General features: G+C 54.3%; 1 protein-coding gene across 1 annotated transcript; it reads right to left on the reverse strand.

The window, feature by feature from the left end:
• Positions 1 to 4,803: 4,803 nt before the first annotated feature.
• Positions 4,804 to 16,029, reverse strand: Xylt2 (xylosyltransferase 2). Its single transcript, XM_015495487.2, has 10 exons — positions 11,390 to 16,029; positions 10,975 to 11,147; positions 10,482 to 10,684; positions 9,971 to 10,051; positions 9,562 to 9,778; positions 9,308 to 9,484; positions 8,807 to 9,069; positions 8,322 to 8,517; positions 7,305 to 7,638; positions 4,804 to 5,949 (listed from the first exon to the last, which is right to left on the reverse strand). Exons 1-10 carry the CDS (start codon positions 11,424 to 11,426, stop codon positions 5,627 to 5,629), a joined length of 2,004 nt encoding a protein of 667 aa, XP_015350973.1. The 5' UTR covers positions 11,427 to 16,029; the 3' UTR covers positions 4,804 to 5,626.
• Positions 16,030 to 16,861: the final 832 nt, after the last annotated feature.

Below are 16,861 nucleotides of genomic sequence, written 5' to 3' on the forward strand. Positions count from 1 at the left end.
GTAGTGCAGACAGTGGCAGAGCCTCCTCATAACTTGGTGGCAGTTGAGTGATGGAAGAACAAAGGTATTGGCTGTATACTTACCTTTTTTTTTTTTGGAGTGCTGCTTTGCGTTCTCTCCCGCAGCAACAGGTCTTTCCTGGAAATAAGTTGGATCCCTATATACAAAGGGAAGTGGAGCCTCCAACCAAATTCTAGCTCCTCCACTAGTGGCCCTTTCTTTGTTCTAACCCAAGGGTCTCTAACGAGGCATTGTGTATGAAAGAGTGATCCGGGAAAATCAGTTCTTGTGGCACTAGGCTAGGAGGACTGAATGTCCACCTCTGCAGGCCTAGAGCCCAAAGTGTGCCATCAGCTGGTGAGTCTGCTGCTGCCAGTCCTATCGAACATTCTACTTGGACAAGTGAACCAGCTGCCACAGGGTCCACAGTGGCTCCTGGGGAACCTCACACAGCATACCTCATCTCCTTGGGGATAACACCGTGACCAAGAAAAACCGACAGAGCCAGAAAGACATGCCACCATTATCCAGCTTCTGCTTGGATCCTCCTAAGACTAGGTCCCACATTCCCTCCTCCCCAAGAAGCCTCTAGGCTTCATCTCATTCTTTCCTTCCCTTGCATTCTTCATAGTCTCCTTAACCAAACCAGGCTCCTTGCTGGCTTCAAGAGCCAGCACACACATCTTCCACCACTCCCAGATGGTAACCCCAAAGTTCCTATCTCCCCTGCATACCTCAGGACTCCTGTTCCTTCACAGGGGCGTGCCATGGTGCTGAGGTAGGGATGGAGGCAGTAAAACTTGAGTCACAAAGGATAACTCAAGGTGAAAAATCAAGATTTAGGATCACTGTGCAAGAGAGTAGAGTCCAAATGCACTGTCTTGTCCCCAGTTCCCTTTCCTCCCATCCTTTAGTCCTCTCTGCCAAGTCCCAGGCCACAACTCAGACTCTCAGCATTTCTGAGATGCATAAGGGTATAGAGAGATTCCACTTCTTTCGGGCCACTGGCTTATTCTCACAACCTGACAACCACCTCTGGTGAGCTTTGGAGGGAGTTAGAAAAGACCTCATCCTCCTGTCCCCAGCTCTTCATCCTGGACCTGATGCAGAGGTGGGGGCTGAAGCTCAAGATTGCCTTTGCTTTCTGTATAGATGCCATATGGTGCCCTTGTCCCTGACTGCTGATGTTGCCACTTGCCCCTTGGGCCTCTGGGCTTTCCCTGGAAACTAGGGAGCTGGGTGAAGACACTGAAGTTTCCCTGCAGAGTTTAACAATGGCCAGTATGTCATTAACCCTTTCCATACTATTGCCCTGACCCACCGGGAGCCTAAGCTGGAGGAGGATGCATTCAGAGAAGAGAGCCCAAAGGCCCCCTGCTACTGAATAACTGCTTCCCCTGAGCAGGGGCCCTCTTGCCAGAATTGGGGAGGCAAGGGCTTGTTGGGGAAGAGTGCTTACATATTGGCTAGGACAATAAAAGAAGAGAAAGGAGCAGAGGACCTGGCAGCACTGGGGGTGTCGCTGGTACAACAGCAGGATGGCAGGAGGAATACCAAGGACAAAACTACCCTCCCAGAGGCTCAATCAGGGACAGCCTGGGACTGACTGTGGCCCATTTCCTCCCTGGGTTAGAATCCCACTCCAGAAGCTGATGTGGGAATGACCCGCTTAACACACAGGGCAGACTTGTGTGCAGGCAGCTTCCTTTCTGCTGCTGCATCAACTCTCTGGGCAGGAGAGCACAATGGCTTTGTCCTATGTCTCCCTTCAGCCCAGGGAAGCAGTGCCATGTGTAAGGGAGACTTTACAGAGGAACACATTTAGGGAGGAGGAGCAGATAACCTTAGAAACAGTGGGTCTGAGGAGGCAGGAGAGAACCCAAGAGCCTGAACTCAACCCTTGGTACTCAGCCCTCTCCTATTAGACTGTGGCACTGTAGAACTTGACACTAATGGGGAGAGACAGTGACTCATAGTGCCTCCATACAGCATTCTTCCAGGTGGTTTTGGGAGGAATGTTGTTATTACAGGGGACCTATTGATGGGGCTGGGCTTCTGGTCTATAGTTAAGGGCTCAGAGTGCATCTGCTCCAACCCTATGACTTGGAATGGCAGTAGGTACTGATCATGGCCATGACTATGGCTAGGAAGCTGTTGTCCATGGTGTGGACACAGAAGCAGTGGCATGGAGTGCCAGGAAAGGGCTTCAGCCCTGAGGGTGGCCACCAGGACCACTGGTCCTCCCCCGAACTAGAGGGTCAAGAGGATCGAGCCCTTCAGAGCCCTGGTACCTGTGAGGACCTCTCCAGGTTTTCCACTCCTTCTGCCTTCTTTTAGGAGTACTAGGCCATGACCTGGTATCCTGTAGATGGCATTCCCCTCTGTATGCCTTGAAGCCATGAGGGCATCTCTATCACTTCAGGAGAATGGGTTGGTGGGAAAGGACTCGGCTTCTGCTGAACCTGACAGCCAGGCAGGGGAGCTCCAGTTTGCCAAGGTTCTGTACTTGGTCTCAGATCTCCTTTCAGTCTGACTCTGCCTATCTCTACTTCTTATTGGCCTACATAATTGGGTTCTGGATGCCAATTGGCTGTCTTCTGGTCTGGGCTCCCACCTCTAATGGAACTGTGGATTCCATGGTTACCCTGGAAACTGGGCTTGTACCACAATACACAAAGGCCTCTCTGCTGGGGTTCTTCCTCCTTCCAGAGCAAATATTGTGAGCTCTGGGGACTTGGCCTGACTGAGCTTCCAGGCTGAGCTAACTCTCCCTACTAAAAGACTAGGGATTCTGGCAGAGAAGCTGCTCTCAAACTTGCCTCAGTGATGTGAACAAAGGAGGGGAGGCCAAGACGGCCTCCACTTTCAAGCCTACCCTCTAAGCCTGTTGGGAAGAGTCCTAGACTCTGGTCCTGGGTCCTACAGAGCTTCTACTTCACTAAAGCCAAGACAAGGCAGCCAGAGCAACAGGGCTGGGACCAGACTTTCCTCGTTCTTCTGCCTGCCTGCAAATGAGCATCACTGGCGAGAAGTGACAACCATTGTTGGACTGTCAGACCAGTTAAACCAGGTTCATGATCTGTTGGGCTAAACAAGAATGCAAATACAGAATGTTTGCAGCAGATGAGAGCAATGTGGAACTAAGACCTGGTGTGACATGGTGGGAGTGGCAGGGGCTGACACACAGTGCATGAGCCACCCAAACTAAGACAACAATGGTTTGAGAACTGTTGTGCTGGGCAGCCCTGGTTAATGTGGGCTGCTTTGTGTGCTCTGGGCCAGCAGTTCAACTGTTTTGGTTTGGCCTGTGTTTAATATGCTGAACCCAGATAGTAATTTTTCTGTTTAATGGCCTAAGAGTTGGGCTGGAGATGTAGCTGAAAAATAGAGCACTTGCCTCGAATGCACAAGGTCCTGCGTACCAACCCCAGAGCTGAAAAACCCTTCAGAGTTGATGTTGAGAAACAAAACCCCCAGTGATCTGGAGGACTAGAGTACAGCTTCAGATATTCACTAAAATAGGAGTAAAACACAATTATATTCACTTTGAACCTGAACATCATGAACTATATGCTCTTGCTGTTTGCCCCTTCTGGTTACCTGTCTAGTCAAGCCCTCAAGAGAGAGCATAGTTATTTCAGTGGCTAAGGCTTTCTACCTCCTTCTGAAGTCTGCTGCTACCACTGGATGACAAGCTTTGGGCTTGTCATTTCACAGTTCTGAATCTCAGTTTCCTGATAGGCCCCAGGAAGGTAATAAAAGTGCCTGATTTTAGGGGTTGGGAGGATTAAATGAGAACTGCATGCAGTCAGCCCAGTGGCTGAACAACCCACTCTGGTGCTGTTATTAGTGGTCAGGAGCGCCCTCTCATGGCAACTAGGAAAATGACATGGGGCAGCCTGGGTGGAATTGAGCCCTTTAATATACCAAGCTGAGCTGAGACCAGTGTGATCAGCAGTGGTGATTTTGGGTCTAGAAACCTTCACTCTTGCTCCCCACATTACAGAAGGTGTGAAGAACTCTGAGCCCTTGCTAACGACAGGAGGGGAGTCAGAGGTGGGGAAGGGGCTTAAGAAAGGGAAAGGAATAGACAAACCTTTTTTTTGAGGTGGGGTACAGGGGTTTGAACTCAGAGGCACTAGACCACTGAGCCACATCCCCAGCCCTATTTTGTATTTAATTTAGAGACACAGTTTCACTGAGTTGCTTAGCACCTCGCTGTTGCCAAGGCTGGCTTTGAACTCGCAGTCCTCCTGCCTCAGCCTTCCACCGCATGCAGCTAGACAAACCTTTCTAGGATCCTTTCAGGTCCCAGGTCAGAGGCCAGGAAACCCAAGTCTTACTCCCAGCTTTAAGGGACAAACTCCAGCATGACCATCAAGCCATGGCTGGGATTGCCTCTGTTCTTGAGGGTGCCCTACGAAACAGAACAATGAGGGCTTCCAGGATGGGCCCAGGTGACACTGAAGGCAGAAAAGCCAACATCTGCTACAGCCTGGCGAGGTGGAAGTGCTGGATCAGGGCTCTCAAGAACGAAGCTCCCCTCATGCTGGCCTGCTGAGTGGCAATGAGGAAGTCTCTGAGCCTCCCAGGGCTGTTGACCTCTCAGAAAAAGAAAGGGTTGCACTGGAGGAGTTTTTGCATCCCTTCTGGCTGGGATGGATTTGAAGCTGTTCCTGCTCTGGGGGGCTGAGATTTCTGCCTTCTCAGGGCCATCAAAATAGCAGCTAAGACTCCTAAAAGAAGGTGGCCCTGGGAACAGCGATGAATCCCCGACATGCAGGAGGAAAAACACGAGGCTGCTTAGAGAGATAGAGATATATTTCTTCTGTTGCATATTTCAGACTTCACACCGAGCTTCAGGCACAATGCGACTCTGGGTTCTTCTGAGCCCCTGACAGGCTTCCCACACTGCTAATGAGGCTCACTGCCCCAGGGCACACCTGGGAGTACCTGGGAAACTGTAATGGTCTCAGCAGGCCCTGATGCCCTGCCTTTCCCATCAAGGGGCAGGGTGTGCTAGAAAGTCCTAGAGCCAGACTCCCTCACTGCTCTAGGGTCCCCTGGCTACCAGGGGAGAGGCTGTCCCTCTAGAGCCCAGCTCCACGGTGGCTCCTGAACACCTGTTCTCTGGGCCTCAGAGCTGGCAGGGTACCTGTACCCTTGCAGGGCCTCAGCCATGAGCACCACAGCCCAGGCTGGGGGACCCAGCCCTGGAGAGCGAAGCAGACCCAGCCTCTCCAGAGCAGTAGCAGATGGGCTCAAAAGGCCCCGCTCCGCCCAGCCATGGCCCACTTCCTGGGGCTGCTCTGAGCCCTATTGCACATCTTTTATTTCTAGTTCCTCCCCCACACACCCATTTTAAATAAAAATAACAAACAAACTAGAGAGGAGGGGGAGGAAGAGTTGGGTTCGGAATGCTGCTGGAGCCCTTCTCCCTTCCTGTCAACCCTCTGGTCCCTAGCAGAGACATTAGCCCACCTTGGCTGCCCTCTGTGCGGGCTCTGGATGGCTGATGTGGTGTACCCCCGGGGGGCCTCTGGTTCCTGCCTGTGGGAGGGGATAGCCCTCCATTGTCTGTAAGGTGCAATTCCCGGGTTCTCCGGGTGTGCTGGCTGGGGCCCTGCTACCTGAGTCGCCCATCTGATTTGACAGGCCCCAGCTCTGATTTGGGGTCTGGGGACAGAGAGCTCCAGCTGGTCAGTCTGCAGCGATCCAGGGAGGGGCAGGCAGAGGGGCCTATGGCACACAGTCCTGCCACAGACCAGAAGCGGCTCAGTTCCCCATCTGTCCAGGCCTCCAGAGCAGGACCTGTAAGCTCTGCGCGCCGCCGGGCGGCCTCCTCCACAGGCTCTGGCTGAGGCAGATTCAGGATGCCGCTCAGGCCCTGGAAACTCTGCTCCAAGTATTCATTGTGGGGTGGTCCCGCGTGCAGCCAGAGGGCATCATCTGGAGGTGCAGGGCAGGCAATAAGTACGAGGTCAGACCCCAGGAGTCAGATCTGAGTAGCCCAGTTCCCATCCCAGCCCTGCCATTAAATCTCATCTGGTGGAGTGACATTGGACAAATCCAAGGAACTTTCTGTGTCTATAAAATTGTAAGTTATATGAAACCAAGGATGTACTCCCTGAATTCTCAACTGTTTCATTAAGTCAAACAGAGGATTCAAGGCACTTTAGAAAATAAGGTAACAACCTGGTTTGTGTCACTCACATCCCTTCTTGATCATTGTCAGTGGCTCCTGGAGCCCTTGGCAACCTATTAGATCCTCCCTGAGGGCCCAGTTGCCTGGCCAGCTGGCCTTCCCATCTCCTACTTTCCCTGAACTCTCTGTCCCCTCATCAGATACCTGCCAGCTTTGTTCCTCCCATTTACATACAGCATGCTCTGCCTTTGTTCTGGAGACCCAGCCCCAGTCCCCACCAGCAGAGCTGCCTCTATTCCTTCTTCTGTTTCCTTCACCAGACTGAGTTCCAGGAGTGCTGCAGATGTGGCTCACTTGCCCTAGATCTCCCCAACCCCCAGTGTCCCCCACCACCCTCAACCTGGGTTAACCTATCTTGTGAGAAGATATGGAGGGGGAAGGAAATATCTAGCTTGAGCACCCACTGCATACCCCCAGCTGTTACCCAGTACTCGTCCCTGGTATCTCCAGCTCCTTTCAGGAAGCTGCCCAGCCTCTGCTGCTGTTCACCTGCTTCCTTAGCCTCAGCCAAGTCAGGGGAGAGCCATGTGACTCTGCTCACTCTGTCACACAGTAGACTGAGATGACCAGTCAGAAATGCTGTCCCAAAATCATGGAACTTGGGGACCCAGAGGCCCTGATCAGGCTCTGCTGCTCTGCAAGGCCATGTATGAAGAAGCTGATCTCAGAGAAACTAGGACAGGGGACAAGCTACCCCCAAAGGATAGAGGAAGCATCCTGTATTCTTCCAATGATTCCCCTTTTTAAACTTGAGCGAGTTTAATAATATGTGCCACAGGCACCCAGGAGGTCTGATAGTTACACTACCCTTCTTCACATGTGAACAGACTGAGGTTCAGGAAGGCCAAGTAATTTCTAAGGCCCAATGAAAGCAGCAGAGGCCTGTTCCCAACCTAAGTCTGATTTACCTTAAAGCTCCTCTTTCCCCTATACCACACTGTAGGGCCCTCCATGCTAAGGGATAGAAGATCAAGGTCCCAACCTCCTCCCTTCCCTTATCTTAAGGATGGGGTCAGCTCTGATGGTCACCTTCTTGAAGTCATCTCCCTGGCAAATCCTATTCTGTCTTTGGGTCATCATTTAGGCACTAGATCCTTACCTTTCCTGAGAGGTAGTTTGCGGTTGAAGGTCAAGGGCAGCACGAGGAAGTGGGTCTCACCCAGAGGTTCCCAGAACTGAAGCAGTCTAACGGTCCAGGCTCCTGGCCGCAGGGGCCGGCTCAGTGGAGGCTTGTACTGTGTGACCTCAGTCTCCGCATCTACCGTGATGTCATATGATGTGGCCACTACATAGGTTGGGTCAATCCAGACCACAGTGGCTGTGAGGTTGGGGCCCCGGGCCCAGCGCTGCAGGGCCACAGGCTCATCCAGTGGTCCCAGCAACCCCCCAAAATTCCGGAAAAGACGCTCTTTGGGGTCCCACTCAGTGCCAACCTGTAGGGAGGGAGGAGGTGGGTAGGAGCCTGGAGGAAATGTCCTTCTCTCTTCTGATGCTGCTCTTACTGTGTAACCTCAGGCCAGTCACTGTTTCTGGGCCTTAGTTTCCCCGTATGAAAAATAAAAGGGTCAGACTTGGAGAATTTTTTTTTATTTTGTGGTGCTGGGATTGAATCCAGGGCCTTGTACATGCGAAGCAAGCATTCTACCAACTGAGCTATATCCCCAGCCCCTAGGAGAATCTTAATCTCTTCAGCTCTGAGATTCATTCTAGGCTTTCATTCTGAACTGCTCTACAGTAGTGGGGCCATAGGCAGACCATCCCACAGAAGGTAACTAGGAAAGAGAATGAGGCGGCACCCAAAAGCTCAACCAGAATATCCTCATACCCCTAGAAGGATCCTTGTAGTGTAGAAGGACTGGGCTTGTGTTATGATGGAATGACAATCCCTCCCTACTCACTGCATGTCCTATGTCCCCATCTGGGAGAGATCCTCAGAGTGTACATGCGGGGTGACACAGGCATGTCTGTGTGGGACATCACCAAGGCTGCCATTACTGGGAAAGAAGATTCCAGTGAACTCAGCTCATGAAGACCCGATAGAGAATCTGTCCCTCTCTCCCCACTCCCTATGTTTTGCTAGGGGTCAAGAGAAACCAAGGGGGAGGACCTGTCCCACCTCCAAACTCTGGAGCCGGCTGGCCTGGTCACTGCGCCCCAACAGCTTCAGCGACCCCTGGGGCATCAGCCACATCTCAAGCGTCTCTGCTGGCCCTTGGACTGAGGGCTGCACCGTCTGCGTCACCAGGTAGCCCTGGAAATGGTCGTCATAGAAATACAGGTGCACGCTGGACGGCAAACCCCTGGGCTCAAACCTAAGGTTCCAGCAGGGAGAAAGGGAGATGCCATCAGCACACCTGACTCAGCCTGGAGTCCCAAGGAGGGGGCACTGGGGAGTCCCATCCCCAGGCACTTCCTTTGCCCCAAATCTCACAACCCATAGCACCTATGTGCCTGGCTCTTGCCTTCTTTATCATTACTTTTTCTTGCATTTTTCCTTGCCTTAGACTGGGGACTTGCTGTGGGCAGGGACTATCTTTTCGATTTGTCTCCCAGAGGGCACCACACCCTGAGGGCCTGCAGTATGTCAGAAGGGGGTCTCACCTGCACAGTGAGGTGGCCGGTAGAGGTGCGGCAGTGGCAGCATGGCGCAGGCTGAGGCGGGAGAAGGCGGTGTAAGCAGTGAGCATGACATCGCTGAGCCCGCCAGGGCCATCGGCCACGTCATAGGTGTTCTCCCAGTAGGCTTTGAGGGCTGGCGTGCCAGCGGGGTAGCTGCCATACAGGTGGAAGTCCAAGATTTCCAGGACCTCCTGGTTCACAGTCGACTCAAACTTCCGGGCGAAGAAAGTGGGTCTGGAGACTTGCTGGAGAGGGAGACGCAAGGAGAGTGAAGGGCTCTGGGACCCCACAGTAGGGCAGAAGCCGGCCCCTCTCAGCACTGCCTAGCAATCAGCCTCCCTGGGCTTTTTCTGCTGCTGCTGTGGGCCCAGACCCCAGGGCTGCTCCCAGTGGAGGCCCATCCTGCCTTTCTGACCTGGAAGGCTCCTGGGGAAAAGGTGGGTGAAGGCCTAGCAAGGCGGCCTCTCAGGCCATAGCAAGCACCTGCAGCCGTAGGAAGTCCTGTGGCTTGAAGTCGTTGGGGGAGCAGCCGCACCAGTCCACGATGTGCTTGTACTGGCACTTGCAGCCCAGCTTGCGGTTCCAGTTGGTAACCCGCAGGTTGTTGTCCACGAGGCTCTCACAGGCTGGGCTGTTCTCCAGCACCGTGTGGAAGAAGGACTGCAGGTGGCAGGGGTGTGGAAGATGAGTTGTGGGTAGCCCAACCCGCACCCTCTCTGGCCGGCCCAGGCACCCACCTCAGCTGGGAGCAGCGTGTATGTGTAGAACTGGCGTAGCTGGGCCACAAGTGGGTCATCCGTGTACACCACATACTCCACGAAGCTGCGTGTCAGCACAAACCAGTCGGAGCCACCATCCACCACAATGCCTGAAGGGATCTGCCGCTCACCCAGGCGCCACATGTGCGAGTCACACTCGTGGAAGAGCCGGTCCAGACCCTGTTTCTTGATGAACCTGGGGGTGGCAAAAGGACCATGGCGAGGGATCCACAGAGTGGGGCCAGGCCTTCTCATCTACCCAGCAAACAGCACTCCTCCATCTGTGATTGGTCTGGAGATTCTGGAACCCAGGGCTGGGATCACTAAGTCCCCCTGTGTGGGAAGGGTTGTGAGAAGACACTAGAGCCTCCTTCCACACCTCCCTCACCTGGAGTTGTCCCGGCCATGTGACTTGAGGAAATTCTTGTCCCGGTTCTTGGATAGGAATGCTACCAGCTCCTCATTGGTCCTGGTGAGAGAATGGGGTGTGAGGGGCGGTTGCTCAACCACTGGCCCGAGCAGACTTCCTCCAGCACTTTCCCTTGGACCTTTCTCTCTTGCTGAGAGCTCTCTGGCCATGAGCCTTATCCCTCCCTGGCTAATTCTCTATGGTGGTAGGCACGTGAGGTCCCAAGAAAGATCACATCATCCTCCCTCCCTTGCTAGATGTATCCAGGTACAGACCTCTGGCTCCTCCTTTCCCCCTTATCATTCCCAATCCTCAGATCACCTTTACCAGCTCCTCCTCTAATACATGGCTAGGACCAAGGGGGCCAAGAGGGTCATGTATGGATCCCAGAATGAGGCTCAAAGGAGGAGGAGCCCATCAGGGCCCTCCAACCCTGACTGCCCAGCTGGGGCCCCCTCCCACCCAGAGGCTCAGAGCCCCATCCCCACACCTGGTTGGGTAGTCAGTGGCGCTGAGGTTGATGAAGAAGTCCCAGGCCCAACCAGGTACCTCTAGCAGGTCCCGCATGCTCCGCAGGTACATCCTCAGAAGGCTGGCCCCACCCCAGATGGTGACCATGCGCCAGGGTGTCACCCGTACATTTTCATACCGCTGGGCCAGCTCCACCACCTCCCGGTGCAGGTAGTTGGAACGCTGGGGAAGAGGGGGTACTCAGCTGGGGGCTACTCAGCTGGGCCCTAGGGTTACAATTCCCCAACTCCACCCCAGGGGAGAGCACAAATAACATGGAGTAGAGAAAGCAAAGGGCAGGGCTCTAGTTCCTAAAGGGTTGCGCCACCTGCTGCTGGACACGTCCCATTCTGAGCTTCAGTCTTCCTGTCTCTCGGCTGCCTAAGCCAAGTCAGAGACCCTGTCTATTTGTGATCTTTGTAGTTTCTGCTCTGCTCACTCCAGACACCCTTGGTCTTTCCTGCCCCCAGTACCTTGTCCACATGGATATAAAAGAAGTGCTGCTCATGGTAGACGGCCTTGAGGAGACGCTTCAGCTGGCGGATGGCGCGGCCATGAACCACCAACATGTAGGCGATGCGTACCGGGGGGCCATCCACGGGCTGGGCCCGAATCTCTTCCCACTGGATGCCAGGACTCATCTTCCCTGAGAGTAGAAAACAGACACATCTTTGAGGTCCACACAAGGTCAAAGGGTACGGGTAAAACACCTTTCAATGGAAGAAGCCCACATTTGGAGCCCTGGGTCCCAGCTCCCTTTCTGCCACTTAATACATTTAACAAAAGCTTGGGCAAGGAGATGGGCCCTCTGGGAAATAAGGGTGAAGATCTGAGCCAAGCTACGTCCCCATCCATGCCTAGGAAGGATCAGAGTGCCCTGTCCCTTACCAGCCAGCTGGCAATGCCGCGGCACAGCCTTGGGCATAAGGCTCCCGGCCTGGTGCAGGCACACCACGTTGGCGATCTCCTGCTGGCACTGCTTGGTGCTGGCCCGGGCCAGTGCAGACAGCGCATCCTTGCCCACGATCTCGCACTTAGGGGTAAAGCCGTTGTCTGTGGGCTGGGGGGCACCCTCCACACTCCCTGTGTCTCCATGTGGTGGGAAGCCGGCAGCCCCTACCAGCGCCTCCCCAGCTGCTGCCCCACTCAGGTTCTGGCGCCCTGGGGCCTCTGGGGGTGGGGCAGGGGGGACCCGGCGACTGGCTCTGTGCCTGCTGGTTACTGCCCGTACCACCTTGGCCACGGGCAAGCCTGGGCTCTCAGCACGGCCCCGCCAGCGCCCATGCCTTCTGCCCGCGCTGCCCCGCCGCCCCGCTGAGCTGTCTGTATCCTTGGAGCCCTCGCCAGGGTCCAGTGGTCGTGGCTTCCTCTGCCTTCCTTTCTGTAAAAGATATGCAGACAGAGGTCACTAGGACAGTCACTCGCCTACTCTGCCTCCTCGAGCTCTACCTTGGCAGGGGGCACCCTCAGACTTAGGAGCTCCTGCCCACCCTTTCCCTAGAGAAGTCCTGCGCTCCTGAACTTGGCACAAGGTCTGCCTGTAGGCGGTAAGCCCCTGAGCCACCACCACACTTGGTCCCTGGCTGGAAAGGTGAGGCTGAGCTGGGCCCACAGCTGGAGGCTGTCCAACCTGAACTCGCAGCAGGTTCTCCCGAAGGAAACAAGCCCTCCACGAGCCTGCTGCACCCCTGCTTCCTGGCTCTAAGTGCTTCCTCTAAGTGCCTGCTTCCTTGACTCCAACCCAGACACTTCCCCCATGGCCTGGTCAGCTTGAACCACCCTCCTCTCCAGTCCTGTCTCCCCCCCTTGCCTGGCTGGCAGCCATCACACTTGCCCTAGAGTGGGATACACTGAGCTCTGAAGCCCTGGATGTCCCGGTAGCAGACAGTGGACCCCTTGAGGGGAGCCATGGCAGCCCCATTTCCCCAGAGTCCAGTGGAGTAGCTGACACACAGAGGCATCTGGCTGGTGTCTTGAGACATGGAAGTGACAGAGGAAAGAGAGGTCCCGAGTCCCCAGAGCTCTGAGCTCAGCTCTGCCCTCTCACCAACAGCCGCTCAGTCTCCCTGAGCAATGCCCTCAGCCATGAGTGAGGAGCAAGAGAGAGAAAGCATGGAGAAGGCAGCTTGAGAGGGTGTCTCTACCACTTTCCCATTCCCCTCCTGCACCCCGTGTGAGCCCTCTCTCATGGCCCCTCTCCTCCAGCCCTGCAAGAGCTCAGTCCTTTTCTCACGTGGCCTGTGGGCAGCACACCTCAGTGGGGCAACCTCTTCCCTTGGCTTCCAGGAGACCCTCCTGGGCCTTCCCACACCTCATCAGTCTCTCAGCTCCCAAAGGGAACCCTGGGGCCTGTCCTCAGCCTAGCACCTTCATTTCTCAGTGATCTCACTCAGTCTCAGTGTCTAAACTTCATCCACACTCCCAGAATTCTCTCCCTCTCTCTGAGGCATTTAAATAGCAGCTTCCCTGTCATCTCTCTTGGGAGCATAAAGACCTCTGACCCACAGGTCCGAGTGGGAGCACCCGCTCTTCCTCCCAACCTGCCCCTCCTTCAGCTTCCTCTCCACCTCAGTTAATGACAACCGCATCCTTAAGTGGCTCAGGCCAAACACACTGGAGTCAACTTTGATTCCTCTCTCCCTCACACCCAATCTATCAGCAAGTCCTGTTGGAGCTGTCTTGAAGATACATGCAGAATCTGACTCTTTCTTAGGACTTTCTCCATCACCCTCTGCCTGGATTCCCCGGTCTCCTGGACCTGCTCTTGTTCTGCCTCAAGTCTCTAGGGCTCCGGTTAGAACTTCAGTTCCATCTCACCATCCTGCTGCTGGAAACAGCCAGTGGCCTCCCCTGGTGGGATCTGGCAGCCCTGCCCTCTGACCTCTTCTCCTATGACCCCTTCTGCTTCACTCTCATCCTGTCACAAGGGCCTCCTCACATCCCTTCATCCCACCTTCCCACTCACTGCACCCAGGACCTCAGCCCCTCCCACAGCTTGCTCCTTACCTCCTTCAACTGTGCATGAGTAGCCTCCTCTCAGGGAGCCCCCCACCATTGTATTCAAAATACTGGCCCTCCCATCCTCTGCTTTATTTTCTCCACAGCACTTGATACCCTTCATCATCCTGCCATTTATTTATATTGTGGTTTTAGGGCTATTTGCTAATTTGTTCCTAGAGCCCAAGAGTGTCTGGTGATCACAGGCATTCAGTAAGCACCAGCCGAATGAATGGATGTCAATGGTCTTGGTTTTAGTCTTGGCTTAGGTGCATTTATAAATGTGCCATTCTTTTCATTTTAGTTATTGGAAGGGGAGAAGGAAACAGTTAAATGTGAAGTCAAGAGAGGCCCAAGACCCTCAGACATCTTAGACAGCAGTTGGCTGGCCTCTCCCTGCCCCTCACTTCCCTAGGATCTTCATTCTCTCCCCTATCTGAGCACAGCAAGAACGTAACAGCCACCTTCAGGCCAGAGCCCCTCTCCTATACCCTGGCACCCAGACCCTCTGTGCCTAGCACTGAGCCAGCCCTCTGATGACTTAAGAGGTTCCCAATGAGAGCTGGGGAGGCTCCCCATCTAAGAGAAACCTGAGTGGAGGCAGCTGATCCTGTTCAGTACCCCCATCGGGAAGGGCACCCTGGGCTGGGCAGCCTTCTAGAAAGGTGAGCCTGGCTACACAGCAAGCAGAGAAAGACATTCCCAAGCTTCGGTAGGTAGATATGGCAGAGAGGTGTGGGTTCCCCGGGTGGAAGCCAGTATCAGCGAGTCAGGAAGCTGGTCAGGAGGGCAGGGCACAGGGCCAGGCTGGCTGTGGTGGGAGACAGGATATGAGAGCAGGCAGGCATGTTGGTGCCCTGCACTGCAGCAGGGAGCTGGCTGACCCTGAGAAGGACAATCCCAGAGGAGGCTAGGGGACCAGGAGGCAGCGGTGAAGAATGAGAGAAGCCTTAGTTGATAGCCCCTGCCGTGTCCTCTCCCAGGTAAGTCCATGTGAGCATCAGCAGAGCCTCGGGTTGTAAGGCCTTGCAAGGCCCCCTCTGATTACTAAGGATGGGGACTGGTCCTCAAGCCTGGATGCATATTGGCTTCAAAGGCCCCCTGTTCCCCACTGAAGAAGCACTTAAAGTCCTTGGCCAGTTCCTGGCTCTGAGAATCCCCGGAATCCTTCTCTGAGCCATGGAGACAGTGAACATAGAAATGCTCACCCCATACCCCACCTCCCTGGACTTCTCAGACTGCATTTTAAGTAAGTGGTGATAAAACAAGTGGTGAGAATGTTTGTGAAGGCTTTGAAAACTATCAAGTGGCTCTTTGGAGTCTGGTGATCATCCCAGGTAGCCACTCCAGCCCTCCCACAGACAGCAGAGTGCACATCTTAAAAGCACATTGGATCCCGGGTGGCGCTCTCCTGCTGCACTTAGAACAAAACCCCAGGCCCTTCCTGTGGCCCCTTTAGCCATGCAGTATGGATTCATTTTCAGGGAAAGTGCCACACCCTCCTGTCCATTCCTCAAGAGCACCCAGCTCAGCCCACTCCCAGGGCCTTCTGCCCCAACTCTCCTGCCCACCTCTTCCTGCTGAAAGCCTTTCCAACCTCCCGATCTAAACCAGCCTCCTTGTTAGTCTGGTGACTAACCTTTTCACTGTCTGTCTTTCTCTGTAGACTCTGCCCATGAGGGCCAGGGCTCACCTAGTCTTTATTTCTATCTCTCTATATTGACACAGTGCCTGGTGTGAATAGAACATAATAAATGTTTGTTGACTGAATGACTGAACTCCTGTCCCCTAGGTGCAGTGCTGAGATAATAAGTGTTACATTACTGACAGCTTATCATGTGCCAGGAACTCCTACAAATGCTCACAGGCATCGTTTCACTTTGTCTGTATAAACCCAACAAGAGAGGTGCTACTATTACCCAGTCTTGAGGGGGTACTGAGGAGGATATGGAAAGAGGAGCGGTGATTCACTGGTGGTGTGCTCAGCAGCAGAGCTGGAACAGGATGGTGAAGAGGGCAGTCCCACTTCAGCAGCCGCCTTCCCGAGCACTGTGCTATGCTGCCTGGCAACCCCCAAGTCTGGTGAGGTAGCTGCTGAGGGGTTCACGCATCAGTGGCTGCCTGATGCTCAACATTAGCTCACTGAGGATCTTTTTCCATTCAGCCCAGGATTCCTTTGTCAGTTTCCTCCAATTTCCAAGCTGGAGAAAGGGGTGAGCCAATTCTCCATGCCAAGCTATAAACAAGGGAGCAAGGTCCTCAGATCATTCATAGACTCACAAGCGAATGCAGCACAGGGCCATTTGCTTCTGAGAAGGCTCAGGTGCTTTGACATCTCCCTCCCCAGAGTGGTCACCAGTTTCTGCTCACATATTTCAGGGTCAGGGGCTCTCTAACTCTGTTGGTAGCTAGTCCATCTTAAAGTCTTATCTGTCCCAAAAGACTTCTTATACTAGGCCTGAAACTCTCTTCTCCTCTTCCTCCTGCACCCTGGTCCACACAAAACAAGCTCATTCCCTCAGAAGTCACAGAGCCAGCCTCCCCAGTCCCCACCCTCAACTCCTTATGGAGTAATGGTCTCATGTAACTGTTCCTGCTCCCCTCCCCATTCCAGCTTCTTGGTTCTCCCCCCAAAACAAGAGAGATCAGCTCTTCTCCAATCTCCACACCAGGCCTTCCAGACTGCCGAGGTGCAGGAAGTCAAAGTGGACAGGGGGGTTCCCTTGGCCTTCAATTCCCAGGTAGAGAAGCCCAAGAGGGCAGGCAAGCACAGCCTCTGACCAGAGCCCTGGAGGGACCAGAAGTGGAGGCAGGGGCAGGGAACTCCTAACTTGTAGCCACAGCTTAAGAGTATGGCTCACCCTCTATGCCCTTTCAGTTCCAATCTCACTGGACCCTTCTGAACCACACTGGGGAGGATGCGACTTGGCCCTCGGCTGAAAACACATCAAACAAGAATGAGGAAGACTCTTGGATCAGGGAACCTGAGCGCTGCTGAACAAGCTGCTGTCGTCCCTATCCCCTTAGAGCCACAGGGGGTCTCTCCCGGATTCTTTAATGTCCTGAAGCCAGCTCAACTTTTCCCTCCCAAACCCCTGGCTGAGAAGCCACAACTGGGGACACTCCAGCTTTTCCCCTCAGGGTCACTCCCTGTTCTCTCAGTTCGTGGAGGTACACACTTCGTCACAGGCCGTAATTCCACTCCAAAGCTCCACTTTCCTATCTGTCGCTGCCTCTCAAGCGCAGCTGGGCAAAGATGCCCGGGGTCCCTCCGCCCCACTCCTCCACCCACGGCGTGCACACCCCCGCCCCCTCCCAACTTCAGAAAGTTTGGCCTGGGGCTCCCCACCTCGGAGCAGGCTC

The sequence above is a fragment of the Marmota marmota genome, unplaced genomic scaffold (genome assembly GCF_001458135.2).
Source record: "Marmota marmota marmota unplaced genomic scaffold, marMar, whole genome shotgun sequence".
NCBI lineage: Eukaryota > Metazoa > Chordata > Mammalia > Rodentia > Sciuridae > Marmota > Marmota marmota.

Bases quoted from the DNA above. Each gene is read 5' to 3' on its own strand.
- Xylt2 (XM_015495487.2), bottom strand. From the start codon at position 11,426: ATGCCCAAGGCTGTGCCGCGGCATTGCCAGCTGGCTG. The intron at 7,639-8,321 runs GTGGGACAGGTC...CCCTCCCTACAG, and splicing joins GCCGGCTCCAGAGTTTGGAG to GTTGGCACTGAGTGGGACCC. The intron at 5,950-7,304 runs GTAAGGATCTAG...CTGCACCTCCAG, and splicing joins CAAACTACCTCTCAGGAAAG to ATGATGCCCTCTGGCTGCAC.